At 47.3% G+C, this 13,828-nt stretch overlaps 1 protein-coding gene and 1 pseudogene across 2 annotated transcripts in view; one reads left to right on the plus strand and one right to left on the minus strand.

The window, feature by feature from the left end:
* Baiap2l1 (BAR/IMD domain containing adaptor protein 2 like 1) overlaps positions 1 to 13,828 on the plus strand; it is an 88,690-nt gene that overhangs the window by 57,567 nt on the left and 17,295 nt on the right. For both annotated transcript variants that reach the window (XM_032886456.1, XM_032886455.1), the window contains exons 4-7: positions 10,521 to 10,582; positions 10,684 to 10,755; positions 11,332 to 11,469; positions 12,319 to 12,471. In XM_032886456.1, the coding sequence (XP_032742347.1) occupies positions 10,521 to 10,582; positions 10,684 to 10,755; positions 11,332 to 11,469; positions 12,319 to 12,471 (425 nt within the window). The remainder of the gene's footprint in view (positions 1 to 10,520; positions 10,583 to 10,683; positions 10,756 to 11,331; positions 11,470 to 12,318; positions 12,472 to 13,828) is intronic.
* On the minus strand, positions 1,049 to 9,596 carry LOC116885824 (annotated as a pseudogene).

The following is a 13,828-nucleotide window of genomic DNA, read 5'->3' on the forward strand; positions in this document are numbered from 1 at the left end:
TTAAGGTTATCCGTGTCCAGGTGTTTCTCCATATGATGAGTGACTGATTCAATCCTGACCTTCCACCTTGCCCTATCACAAGGAAGTGCCATTGTGCCATGCACCACGAGCCCAGCAAAAGACCAAGGTGAAAACTCAAAGTACAGTTTCTGTTGAGACACATTGCATGTTGCTTTCTCACGGTTAAAATCCAGAAGACGGCGGGTGTGGTGACTCACACCTTTACTCCCAGCTCTTGGGAGACAGAAGCGGGCAGAGCTCTGTTCAAGGCCAACCCAGTCTTCAAAGCAAGTTCCAGAACACCCAGGGTAGCAGTTGTTACACAGAGAAACATGGAACAAACAAGCCGACAGAAGACAGAGACCATTTCTGTCGAGTAACAGGGGTTTAACAGTTTCTCCTTTCCAACTTGGAGGTAGCGTTATATCAGCCTCATTGTCCACAAGCTAGAGCCGCTCGGTACAGTTTCTGATAGCATCGTGCAGTCATTTATCATTCAACTAGTGTGGGGGGGGTGTTAATTTGAGAAAGGGTTTTGTTTTTGTTTTTTTAGAAAAATAAAAAAAATTTTTACTAAAAATTAAGATTTACCGAAGTTTCTAGACAAGCTTTTTTTTTTTCGTCTTTGGAGGTATGGGGTGGAAGGCAGAGAATCTACACTTGACAGCAAAGTCACAATGTTATTAGAGAGGGCTCTGGTGTTTATTTAAGGTTCCCATTTTGGTTCAGACAGTCAAGCTTGTCCATCTATAGCGTCTAAAGTCAGACTCGGCTAGAGAGCATACGCTAAAACCTGGTTAGCTGTACTTAACCACCGCAATTAGATCCCTTAGGATGGGGGAGGGGAAAGGAGGCCATAAATTAAGATAAAACCCCTAGAAAATAAAATGAGAGCACCCGTGCCCCTGGCAGCCAAGCCTGACAACTACCTTCATTCACAGTGCCTGTACTTAGACCCTGATGGGGAAAGGAGTGAGAGCAGACAGTCCTGCTTCTCAGCACCTCAGCAACCCGGGCGATGCTTCCACTATGTCCATACTTTAGTGAATCAGGACAAGACTGGTTTGCTTATGTGCGTGTGATCAGCAAAGAGGAAGAGCCTAGACCATGCTCTCACTGTTTCCAGGGCTTGCTTGCTCTTTCACTGCTGGGCTCCCTCGTTTGCCAGTGGATCTTCTGACTTAGGAGCACTTAACAACGCCTGGGTTGGTAGCAGAACTGTGTGAATCTACAGTGTGGGGGACCACTTATCTTTCAACAGATCTAAAGTGTTCTTCCCAGCTTGTCTGCGTTAGGATGATAAATTTTGGTCATGACACGTACTTTAGGTGCTGCCTTTGGGTGTTCTTCTGGAAGGAATAGTTCAGGTTTCAAAGCCCCTACCTCAAAGGAGGAATCCTGGGGGCCAGCAATGACCACATGAAAATAACAGGCACTGCTCTCATCTGGTCCTGCTTGAATGCCAGGAACTGGTTCTGCTAGCAAATGTTGAGTTTCCTTGATGATCCTGCAGGGTAGCCGGCCATCTTGTCAGATCGTGAGTTTGGCCTCTGCTCTTGTCTCCTCTGGCTCTGCTTGCCTCACACACAGGCCAGCCAGGGCAACATATGAGGCCCCATCTCAATAAAAACACACTCAAACTCTCAAGTGTGCATGTGTGCGCGCACACAGACACACAGACACACACACACAGACACACACACACACATTCTTTCTCCCTCTACTCCCTATGTGTGTGTTTCTTGTGTATTTAGAGGATAATTTCACCAGATAAGTAAATTAGGTCGGCGAGTCTTGGAACTCTTAGATATTTCACTGCCTTGGGTATTTTGTAGTTTGGAAAGCCTTGGCTGGCGTGCCATTTACTTCATAGCCCAGCTAGCCTTGCGTAGCAGTCCTACTTCAAGTGTTTTGAGTACTGGGATTACTGCCCGCCGTGCTGCCATGCTGCCATGCTGCTTAGCCGTTTTCCCTCTTTCGTGTGGTGCTGGGGAGGGAGAACAGGTTGTACCGCATAGCTTAAGCTATACAGAATTTGCAGTCCTCTTGCCTCTACCCCCTGAGTGCTGAGATCTCAGGCTTGCACCACCACGGCCCACTTCATACTCTCTCATGTGGTTTATGAGGGGAAGTGTGATGTAATTCTTATCCGGTTCCTCTCCAGCCTTGGCGTTTCCCACCCAATGACTTCTTCAAGAGCGACTGTTTATCTTTGGTATTTTGCAGTTTGTGTATGAGGTACTGAAGTATCGGTATTTCCATGTCTAGTCTGTGTTCACTGAGCTCCCCGGGTCTGTGAGTGACTGTCTACCGGGTTGGAACACAGTCTCCAACACTTGCTCCTTTCTCTCCCTAGTTTCCCTTTGTGGATGCTGCTCACAGTTCTTGGATGTTTTGTTCCTTTTTCCAGTTCTTCTCTTTGCATGTCTGTTTCCAAGGTTGTAGTAGCATCTCTTTCCTCAGCTCCATCCAGTCTCTTGAAAAGCCAGAGCGTCAGAGGGGGCACCCATTTCTGTCATCTTCGATTATTCATTTGACTTGAGTCCAAGTGCATTACTCATCTGTTCTTACATGGCTTTCGGTTTTCCCTGGAGGATCCTTGCATAGTAATCATAGCTGGGTTTCTTTGGTTGTTTTGTTTTGCTGAGACAAGGTTTCTCTGTGTAGCCCTGGCTGTCCTGGAACTCACTCTGTAGACTAAGCTGGCCTTGAACATCTGCTTCCCAAGTGCTAGGATTAAAGGCAGGTGCCACCTAGATGTTTCACGTTCTCAGTCTTTTCGTTTTGGGCTATGACAGACTCTTACTGTGTTGGTCAGGCTGTCTTCAAAGTGGCAGCCCTTCGGTCTCACCCTGAATATTAAGATTATTGGTAGGCACTATTACATTCAGATAAATTATCAGTTTTTCATTTTCAAAATCTCCACCATATCCAAGTCTGGGCCTGATGTTTGCCTTGTCTCTTCAGACCTTTTTTTCTTAGTGTGTCTAATTTGTTCATGAAAATTGAATATAATATACCAGGTAAGAGGAAGATAGTCCTTTGGTGTAAATTCCTTTTTTTAGTCTGGCTAGGAGTTGGGATATATTTAAGGTTGGGTGTAGCTGTTATAACTGTGACAGAGGCTTTTTTTTTTCCTCCTCGGTTGTCATTCCTCTCTGCAGAGGCTGGCAGCTGTAACCCAGGTCCCTTCCTGGCTCTCTGCTGACTGCTTGTGTAATAAAGTCTTGGGAAAGGAAAGCTTCCTTCATCTTCAGCGGGAATCTCTGGTTGCTTGTGGACATTTCAGACAACCCTGAACCTGACCTTTGGGAGAGATTCTTCGCCTTTCTTTGCCCTTTATGAGAAAGCTTGAGAGGACCTGAGATTAATTGCTGTTCCTAGGTCAGATAAGGCCTCATTGCTGCAGCTTGCCCTTGAAGGCCACGGGATTCTGGGCCTATTTCACAACAGCAGCCGATCTCTGTTGTCGGAAGCCTGGAGGGCATTTTTTCTGTCTTTACAGAAAGCAACCATTGGCTAAGTAATACTCTAAGTGTGCATGGTGCTAAGAAGCCTGGCTGGGACCATCATATCTTTCTGCAAAAGCTTTGACCATGCCTGAGGCTTCCTGCTTCGCGCTCTCTGTGGGGAATGAGAGTCACCATACTCTTTCCTCCCCAGCGTCCATCTTCTTCCCAATGATGCGCTCCACTACTGAGATCAGCTGCAGCTCTGAGAGGCGGACGTGCACAGCCTCTGCCTTTGGGCAGGTGTACTCTAGACTCACACAAAATTAAGTTGCTTTTGTTCTGTTTTGAGTTTGTTTGTTCGTTAGGTTGTTGTTGTTGTTGTTGAGAAAGGGTCTCTCTCTATCTCTGGCTGTCCTAGAACTTATTACAGAGACCAGGCTGCACTTGAACTCAGAGTTCTTCCTGTCTCTGCCTTCCGAGTGCTGGGAGTAAAGGCATGCACTACCAACTCCCAGCTATGAAAAAATGAGTTTTAATTGTCCAGTGTCTAAAAGAGACACCTCCAAGAAGAGTATCTAGGTTTATAGTTATAATTTTTTTTTTTTGGTTCTTTTTTTGGAGCTGGGGACTGAACCCAGGGTCTTGGGTCTCCTGGGTAAGCGCGCCACCACTGAGCTAAATCCCCAACCCCTATAGTTATATTTTTTTTTTTCAGTTTTTTGAGACACAATCCCATTTTGCACCAAACTCAAAACTCCTCCTGTCTCAGCCTCCAGAATTCTGGGATTAAGGTGTGGGCAATCACTCCCCATTCTGACTGCACCCTTTTAAAAGGAATTTTTAGATTATTATTTTAAATTATATGTATGTGCTTTGAGGTGAGTGTAGGTACCCACAGAAATCAGAGACCTCAGAATCCCATGAGCTGGAGTTACAGGAAGTTATGAGTGGAGGGACCCGAACTCGGGTCCTCTACAAGAGCGGTAATTAACCCTTGAGCCATCTCTCCAGCCTGTAGCTGCAACTTGTGTTTGACTCAGAGAACTATTCACTTGCAGGTCTTTGGCTATGCTGGTCACTTCCTAAGGAGAAGGTTACCAGAGATTTTACTTTAAGTACAGCATAGGTGTCAACTCACCACAGTGCACCCCTTTATCCCTCCATTTTCTCCAGCAGCCAGCGCTGGACTCCCCAGGGCTGGGATGAAATAATCTGCATCGTTTTCCCCTTCCTCCTCCACCTCTTCCTCCTCTTCGCCCTCCTCCAAAACTAAACAGGTAAATAAGGGGTCAGTAAGATGGCCCAGTAGGTAAAGGCCTGTACTGCTGACCTAAGTTTAATCTCCAAAACCCACGTAGTCAAAGGAGAGAACAAACTCCAACCAAGTCGCCTTCTGACCTCCACATGTGCATGTGCGTGCACACACACACCAAGAAAATAAGTGTAAAGTTTTTTTTTTCTTCTTTTTTTTTTTTTCCCCCCTTCGGAGCTGGGGACCGAACCCAGGGCCTTGTGCTTGCTAGGCAAGCGCTCTACCACTGAGCTAAATCCCCAAGCCCAAGTGTAAAGTTTTAAGTCTAAGCAGGTAAGTGTGTTTCATTCAGCTAGAGTAGGTACTGTAAACCTGTTTTATACATCCTAAGTGGAGGTGGAGTCTGACCAGGACCTTGAGGGATTTTAGGTGCCAGATCTCTGTCCTCGCCAGAAGCCATTCTAGCCATTCTGTATCTGGTGAGTATCAAACGTGAGCACACTGGTCACTTTCCTCTCATCTTTGATGTAAAGGCACTGTCTGCTCTCTAGTTCATTTTGGATTTTTAAAACCATTTCTGTTAACAAGGACCTTCGAGGAAAACGTCCAGGCTATGCAGTAGCTTCTTCCTCATCCTAACTGTACATCTCTCAGTGATTTTCCCTCCAACCACTCTTTCCTAGGATGGTGGCAAAATGGTGATTTCCCAAGACTGGTGGCCTCCCCTCACTTACTAATTGGCACTTACATTTTCCTTTGAGCAGGAGCATCCATTGCCCCCCAACACGATGTGCTGTGGTCTCCTAGATCCCTAGATCCTTTGATGACCTGTAGTTTGTTATGGCCGTTCACTGCTTTGATGCTCAGGTTAGAACACCCCATGTCTGACAAGTTGACTCTGTGACATGCCCCTCCATGTCATTTATTTGTTTATTTCGGGGAACACTGGCAGAGTAATTAAGGGATGTTACCTTCATTAGAACTGTAAGGCGTCAGTTGGTTAAGTCAAGGATGAGACTAAGCTCATCTAAGCTCTGTTGCACCTCTATGTTGTGATTTGTGAGGTTTTCCTTACTGTTGCTGCTTATTTGGTTAAATCGTTGGTTGGAATATCGGGGGCTTTTTTGGTTTGGTTTGGTTTGGTTTGGTGTTTGCTTGTTGTGTGTGTGTGTTGTTTTTTTCAAGGCAGAGTTTTTCTGTTTAGCCTTGGCTGTCCTGGAACTCACTTCGTAGACCAGGCTGGCCTTGGACTCAGAGATCCACCTGCCTCTCCCTCCCAAGTACTGGGATTAAGAAGTACTGCGCAGGGACTAAGCCGTATTTAAGGACAGTAGATCATCCACCGTGTGGTGTGCTCCCGCGCAGTGGTTAGGGGTGGGCAGTGTGGATCTAAAGCACCCCTGGTAGCTCAGCAGGACATCTGTGGGCTTGGCTTTTGCTGTCACTGTACTGATTAGGTTTTATTGCCCTTTATTTATTTTGCATGTGGAGGTCAAAAGAAAAGCTTTAGGAGTTGCTTCTTTCCTTCCACCAACTGGATCCCAGGGTTTGAATTCAGCCGCCAGGCTTGGCAGCAAGGGCCTTTACCTTCTAAGCCCTCTTTTCAGCCCCCATTGTAGTTCCTCCTCATTACATTTGCTACCTGTAAAATGTCAGCAAAAACAGAGGGGCACACGCCTTTATTCCCAGCACCTGTGAGGCAGAGGCAGGTGGCTCTCTGAGCCCGAACCAGCCTACCTACAGATTGAATTCTGAGACAGCCAGAACCCTGTCTCAGGAAAGGAAAGGAGAGGAGGGGGGAGGGGAGGGGAGGGAGGGAGGGAGGGGGGAGGGGAGGGAGGGGAGGGAGGGGAGGGGAGAGGGAAAAGAAACCACTCAGAAAAACTAAACATTTTCCAAGCGATATTTTTGGTCATTTTCATTTGGTCCACACAGTATGTCTTCAGGCCTGTAGTAAGTTGGTGTCATTTTATTATCTGATTCCACTTGTTGTAACACGTAGGAAGTGGCATGTGACTCAGCCATTACTCGATGCTCTCTGGAAATAACAAATGTGTTGTAATTATCTGTGACCAGATATAAATGGAAAGAGCAGGGTTTGGTTCCTCTCTCTCTCTCTCTCTCTCTCTCTCTCTCTCTCTCTCTCTCTCTCTCTCTCTCATTCAGCATGTGTTCTTTGCTGCCTCTGTCCTTGGCAGGTTCCATCTGGCTGCTCCACATTCCCACTGTGAATTGGTGAAGACTTATCTCATGAAGTTTATTAATAGACCGGCTGGGTGTGGTGGTAAACCCAGCGTATACTCCCAGCACTTGGAAGGTAGACGTAGGAGGAGTTAAGTTTGAAGACAGCCTTGTTACGAGAATAGTCAGAGAGCCTCTGGTGGGAGCTGGGGATGTAGCTTAGTAGAAGAGTGCTGGCCTCACAGGCCGGGCTGTGGGCTCCATCTGCAGTGCCAACACAGGGGAAGTCAACAGAAGTCTTCAAACAAAAAGTATCCCATACTAGTTCCGCTCTTTAAGTCTTATTATTTAACATTTTAAGGTGGCATTGCCTACTGGCCACATGCATAGTCTTCCACAGTATTGTTTTAAATACCTTCGTAAAACCTAGAGTAATGCTGTTTGCTGTTTGCCACTACTGCTATGAGCCCTGGCTTGGTTGAGTTCATGAATTTGAAATGTGTGCATGTTTCACCTAAATCCCTTTGATTTAGCCAGCACTGTGGCCCACGTGGGTGAGTACCTCAGTTCCATCGATAGCACTGGGAAGATGTTTAATTTTAGTAATAAATTCCCTATTATTGCCCCCCTTAAGAACCTAATTTATTCAGATTGAGTCACATGAGTACAATGATGTGAATTTCTTCCTGAGGCGTTGGCTCCCAACCTGAAAGGAAAGAGGAGAAAGGAGAAAGGAGAGGGTTGGTGCAGCTGGCAGAGTGCACTTCCTGTTGGGGCATGTGCTCTGTCTACTCTGTCTCACCAGGGTTGTGCTTTCTCAGTTCCTCCCTCAGTGTTCTCTGTCTTCTTCCTTCTCAAATATAATTCACAAAAATGTCATTTAGAGCATGAGGAGTAAAAACAACACAGAAGCAGAGTGTTTTCCAACGGGAAGTGGCACTTGCCCAAACGGAGAGTAAATGTCCGTGGGCTGACCCCAAAGGCAGTTTTGTGTTCCACTTCAAGGTACGCCTCGGCAGCTTGTACAGTCACAGCTAAGGTGTGTTCCAGTCAGTTCTTTAAAACCAAGGACTCAGGAGTTACTCCCGGGAGGCCAGTTTTGAGTTCCACAGACCCGCGAGGGCCAAGACTAACAGGGTCAGGGGCTCCTATCCGACCACTGTGACTGCCCGTTTCACTGACCCTGTCTACAGTGGCAGACACGCAAAGGCGTCTACAGTGGCAGACACGCAAAGGCGTGGAGCGGTGGGAGCCCCCGTGAGGTGAGCCTGGCCGGCAGGGCAGAGCTGAGTTCAGAGCTGTGCTTAGCACACAGCACAGCGCTCCAGATCCACATTGAGTGGGGCTGCGGAAACGCGGTTCAAGAAGGGCCATGTTAGAAAGAAACGTCACCGCTTGCAACAGAATGCTGATGGCTTCAGCCAAAATATTTTTAGATTTTCTTTCTAAGAAGATCATGACTTGCCAAGAACTGTATGCTTGGTTTTGAAATAATTGAAGCGTATTTTTTAAAATTCCCAACAAGGGATTGTTTATGGTTCAAAATCAACATAAAAGCAATTCGGAATGTTTTCATATCTGAAATGACGGAGTACTATACTTCTATTCCTGGCCAGGTGTCGGGCTTCTCCTGTAGAAGAGTCTGGTTTGTTTTTTATATTGACTTGGAAATTTTGGATGGCATCATGGGGTGGGAAGCTGATGAATGTGATTGGTTAGAAAACACAAAACCGAAGTCCTTTCTGCCATAGCTCTCCTTCATCCCGCACATTGTCTGACTGGAACTTGTTAGGTTCACAGAGCTTAGGGGACAGTGTGTGTCCTTGGATCCTGTGACTTCTCCAGGTTATGTGCCTGTATAATAAGCCGTTCATTCTCAGTGCTCATACCCAGGGTTACACAGCGCTTGTGTACAGAGGCCTTCAGCTTACAGCTCACAAGTCTGTTTATCTGGGACACTGTGGGGAGAACGGGGAGGCTGCCTGTTTTTTGCTTTTAGAAGGACCTCTGGCACCATGTAAAGTTGACCCTAGAGAGAACCCACTCCAGGGAAATGAGGACATGAGGCAGATAGGGAGTGGAGGAGACTCTGCTAAGAGACCCAGCAGCTGATCTGGATGTGGACCACCTTCCCACTTCTGTTGAGTGGACTTGGGACACACGCATCTGTGACTTCAGTTTGTCCAGAGTGCCATCTCCTCAGGGTAGGACAAGCACAGATGTGGATGGGTAAGGCTTGTGTTCCTCCCAAGAGCTGGCCCACTTGATGGCACCAGTGCACAGTAAATGCCTGTTCTTCACGGGCATGACACGTAGGTGAGAGGTTGTCTACCGTGACTGGCTGCTGGGGTTAGGAGAGATAGGAGGCATGGTGCCGGTGAGCTCACTCTTACACAGAGAACACCAGGTCTGGCAGCACACTGGTTTCTGAGATGGAAGATGAGAGAGGAGGGGCGGCCTGGCAAGTCTGAGGAGCAGATGTCTGCAAATGCTCTTGAAAACGTGGTTGAGTCACTTGTACCCTGGTGACAGCTGAAGCCATGGGCTCTGTGCTCATTTTCCCTTTCCCCTGACCCCTACCAGGGTCTTACCGTTTCATCCTTTCCCATCCACAGCTGGTCAGCTTGACATAAAAGTCCCTTTGGCTCTGGCTGGTGGCTATAAAGCAACCAGTACATTCCGTTGCGGCTTCCTATGCCGGTGGCAGCCATTCCCAATGAGTTCCTAGTTTCCAACTTGTAGTCATAAGACCTGTGTGGTTTCTGAGCTGGGTAGGATGACAGAGAAACTCTGGTCCACCTTTATCAGAGGAAAGTGGCGGAGCTCAAGCACAGATCCCCAAGTGTACGAGAGCTGGCCTTGCAAGCCTGGTGGTCACCCTGCTGTTTGCTGGATGGAGGCTCCTTTGCCCTGGAATAGCCTCTGTTTCAGAGACTCCACAGCATCCCAGGAGACCCAAGGCAGAACGCTGTCTCTGCTGCAGTCTCCCCTGGTGCTGGTATTTTCCGAAACAAATACAGGAACTAAAATGAGAGAAAGAAGATGATTTTCTCTGTGGTTATCAGATAATCAGATTACTCTGGGGATTAGATAAAAATAAATCTTCTGTTCCTATAATTAGTTACTGTGATGAGTGAGTTCTCTTTTGTAAGGTGGTTACCTCACAGGGCTGGAGAAATGGCTCAGTGGGTAAGAGTGAATAGCACTGCTTGCAGAGAACGTGAGTTTTTCTTAGTGCCAACCATCAGGCGGCTCATGACCGCCTGTAACTCCAAATCTGACACCTCTTCTGACCTTCCTGGGCACACAAACATTCACACAAACACACAAACAAACCCAAAATCTGTCTTGAAAAGTTAAATCAGATACACAGGACTGGGCTGAGAGAAGGTGTAAACTAGAAAGGCCGTGGTGAGTCTAAGAACAGAGTAGGCGTTCTTGACGTGAGAGGAGGAAGTTAGTTCACAGACATCCCTCTGCAGCTTCCCTGGGGAGCTGTGCCGCTCTCCACTTGTCTTGGGTTTACTATTTGAAGCCCCTGAGGGCAACCTTGTCCCGTTTGCTTCCACTGTTCTGTTTCTCTTTATGCCTTTGCAAAACCACACAGTGTCTTCCCCTTATGGTTTTGTTCACAGGCCATGTTCTCATAGAGATTTCCAGCACCCACAAGAAACTCAACGAGACTCTCGATGAGAATGTAAGTGGACATTTGTTATATTTTTAAAATGTAGTTTTAAAAAGATTGCCTACAACTCAGATAAGATTTGATTTTTTTTTAATTTTTCATCTTGTCAACAGTTCAAAAAATTCCATAAGGAGATTATCCATGAGTTGGAGAAGAAGACAGAACTTGATGTAAAGTACATGAACGTGAGTGTACTTCTCACCCACCCAGCCACACCGGAGCTCACAGCCTAGGAGAGCTTTACACACACCATTAGAGGGTGTGTGTGTCGTGCCTGTGCCTGTGCGTGCGCGTGTGTTTGTGTGTGTGTGTGCATGTCTGTGTGTCGTGCGTGTGTGTGCACGCGCGTGTGCATGAGTGTGCATGTCTGCGTGTGTGTGTGTCTGTGCGTGTGTGTGTGTGTTCGTGTTCGTGTGTGTGTGATGCTGGGGATGACCTCAGGCCTAACATGATGCTAGGCAAACACTGCCACTGAGCTACATCCCCAGCCCTTAGTGCTGTTGTGTACTCACCAAAGCACTGACTACCCAGGGTCTAAATCCCTTGGAGAAAAGACAGAATTCAAAAGAAAGTACATAGTCCTAAGAATTCAAGTTGAATGGAGGGGATCCTCTGGGGCGTAGATATGGAGACAGTATGGCCCTCGCTCTTAAGGCCCAGATTGGAGCTGGTCAGTCAGCAACACACAGTGGAAGTGTGAGCAGAGGTGACCCCAAGACAGCGTGTACAGTGCTCAGTGAGACATCTCGTTTAACTTACAGGCTACTCTTAAAAGATATCAAGCAGAACACAGGAATAAATTAGATTCTTTGGAGAAATCTCAGGCGGAGTTGAAGAAGATCAGAAGAAAAAGTCAAGGGGGACGAAACGCACTCAAATATGAACACAAAGAAATCGAGGTGAGCGCTTCAGCAATGTCTTCCTCTGTCAATCATGAATGCACAACTTAAGGGGAGGCTCACCTCAGCCAGCTGTACCCTGTCACTAGCTTGTCCTGTGCTACCGCTGAGGTGAAACAAAAATATGTGGTAACATACGTCAGTAATCCCAACTCTCTCAAGGCTGAGTTGAAAGGGTCTAAAGTTCTAGGCTAGCCTGTGCTACATAGTGAGACCCTGTCTCAAAGAAAAGAAAAACAAAGCGTGCGTAATCTAACTTAGTAATGCGGCATTTTTCAGAGTTAAGGTAAGCACATGGTACTCACTGGCTTTCCCTTAACTCAAGGAAAAGAGACCTTTGGGACTCACATGGCTGTCCCTCCTGCTTGCTTGCTTTGTTTGTTTGAGGTAGGATCTCACTGCGTGGCCTGGCTAGCCTGAAACTCTGTGTAAACCAGATTAGTCCAGGACTCACAGAGACCTGTGTGCTGCTGCCTCTCAAGTGCTACTACTAAGGGTGTGCACACTCAGTGACACGAGGCCTCGCTGTCCTCATTTTACTACGGGAAAATCCTGTGATTGGCACCTGGAGCTGAGATCAAGCTTGAAACTTTCTAAGATGACCCTAGTCATCCCGAGAGTACAGAGTTGTAATGTCAGCTGCCCTCAGTAACCTTTCTCTGCACGAGTCAGTGTCTTAAAGATGGTGGTATCCTCTCCGGCCAGGTCACACGGATTTGCCCAGTGTTTATCTGCATTTAGTGTTCAGGCCATACTCACACTACACTGGGTATAAAGGTGGCGGTGGAGAAGACTCACCATGCAGCTATCAGATGCCTCCCGTCATCTCTCTATTATCTATCTCCACAGTATGTGGAGACGGTCACCTCTCGCCAGAGTGAGATCCAGAAGTTCATCGCAGATGGCTGCAAAGAAGCGCTGCTTGAGGAGAAGAGGCGCTTCTGCTTTCTGGTGGACAAGCACTGCAGCTTTGCCAGTCACATACACCGCTATCACCTGCAGGTGAGCGTGCGGCCCCGTGCACTAAGGGTGGCAGGAGCTTTATCTTGTACTCAAAAGTCCTTGGATGGGGCTGGGGATTTAGCTCAGCGGTAGAGCGCTTACCTAGGAAGCGCAAGGCCCTGGTTCGGTCCCCAGCTCAAAAAAAAAAAAAAAAAAAAAGTCCTTGGATGCCTTTCCTTACAGATTAGCACAGTAGAGAGCAATGGGCGCTTACCGAAGTACAAATATCCACTTACCATTAATTTACTAACTTATGCATATTTAAGGTCCTTTTTGAAAAAATGACAGATTTGGCAGTTGTAACCCGGCTTGCCCAGCATGCACTGGGCTTGCTCTCTAGCACACCTCATAAATTGGGTATGGCGAGGCACACAGTAATCCCCAGGAAGTGAGGGTAGGAAGGGCAGATGTTCAGAGTCATCCTAAGCTATGTAGTGAGTTTGAGGACAGCCTGGACAAACACAAAACAAAAAGACACAATATAAAAAAGTCAACTTTGTAGACGGGTGTGCATCCTGGGTGTCACTGTCTGACTAGCCCATCTCTGGGTGTTTCTACCCAAGGCCACAGACACCCCTCCCCCATTCACACCCATCAAGGCACTGAGTTCTGTCATTTTCCACTCTTGTTTACAGTGCTCACTCACGATCACCTCAACCAAAGGCTGGCTTAGTTCCCACCTTCTCAGAGGCAGCTGTTACAGTAGAGCCCAGGACACTTACCCAGCATGCTCTTCCTCTTTCTCCCCTTTTAATTCCCTTGAGCCTTGGTAACCATCCCAAGCTAGCATGACCGAGGTCGAACATTCACTGTTGCTCATAAGCAAGTGATTTAAGACAGCGTTCCGAAATACAAGTTCTGCAGGAGCTAGACCTAAGCCAACTCTCTCTCCAGGAGAAGCCAACTCTCTCTCCGGGAGAAAACCGCGCCCTTTAGGAGCATGTGTCACACATTCTGTTTCCTACCCTGAATATGCAGCTTCAGAATTCAGAGACTTAAAGGTCTAAGTGGTTATAATGAAAAAGAACTGCTGTCTTCGGTGCCTGCTTTTGTGTCTGCCCTGGTGTAGATACATCTGTCGATGCCCACGGTGCATTTACAGAGTCAGAGCACTGCTGAGTACCTGCAGAAGCCTGTGTGCTTCCCTGCTGAGGGCTCCTGCTGCTGCAGAATGGCAGGGTCGCAGCTGCAGGGTACAGCAGTGCCCCACTATGTCCGGAGGTAACCTGGGCTATCTTTGGAAGCTCTAGTTACTGCCAGTGTCCTTCTTAGATTTACTAGGGTCCCAGTAGTGCGCTGTGAAGCAGCACAGACCAATCCTGCTTCCTTCTGTACCAGAAGCATCTTCACCTCTCTG

Source organism: Rattus rattus, chromosome 16 (assembly GCF_011064425.1).
Source record: "Rattus rattus isolate New Zealand chromosome 16, Rrattus_CSIRO_v1, whole genome shotgun sequence".
NCBI lineage: Eukaryota > Metazoa > Chordata > Mammalia > Rodentia > Muridae > Rattus > Rattus rattus.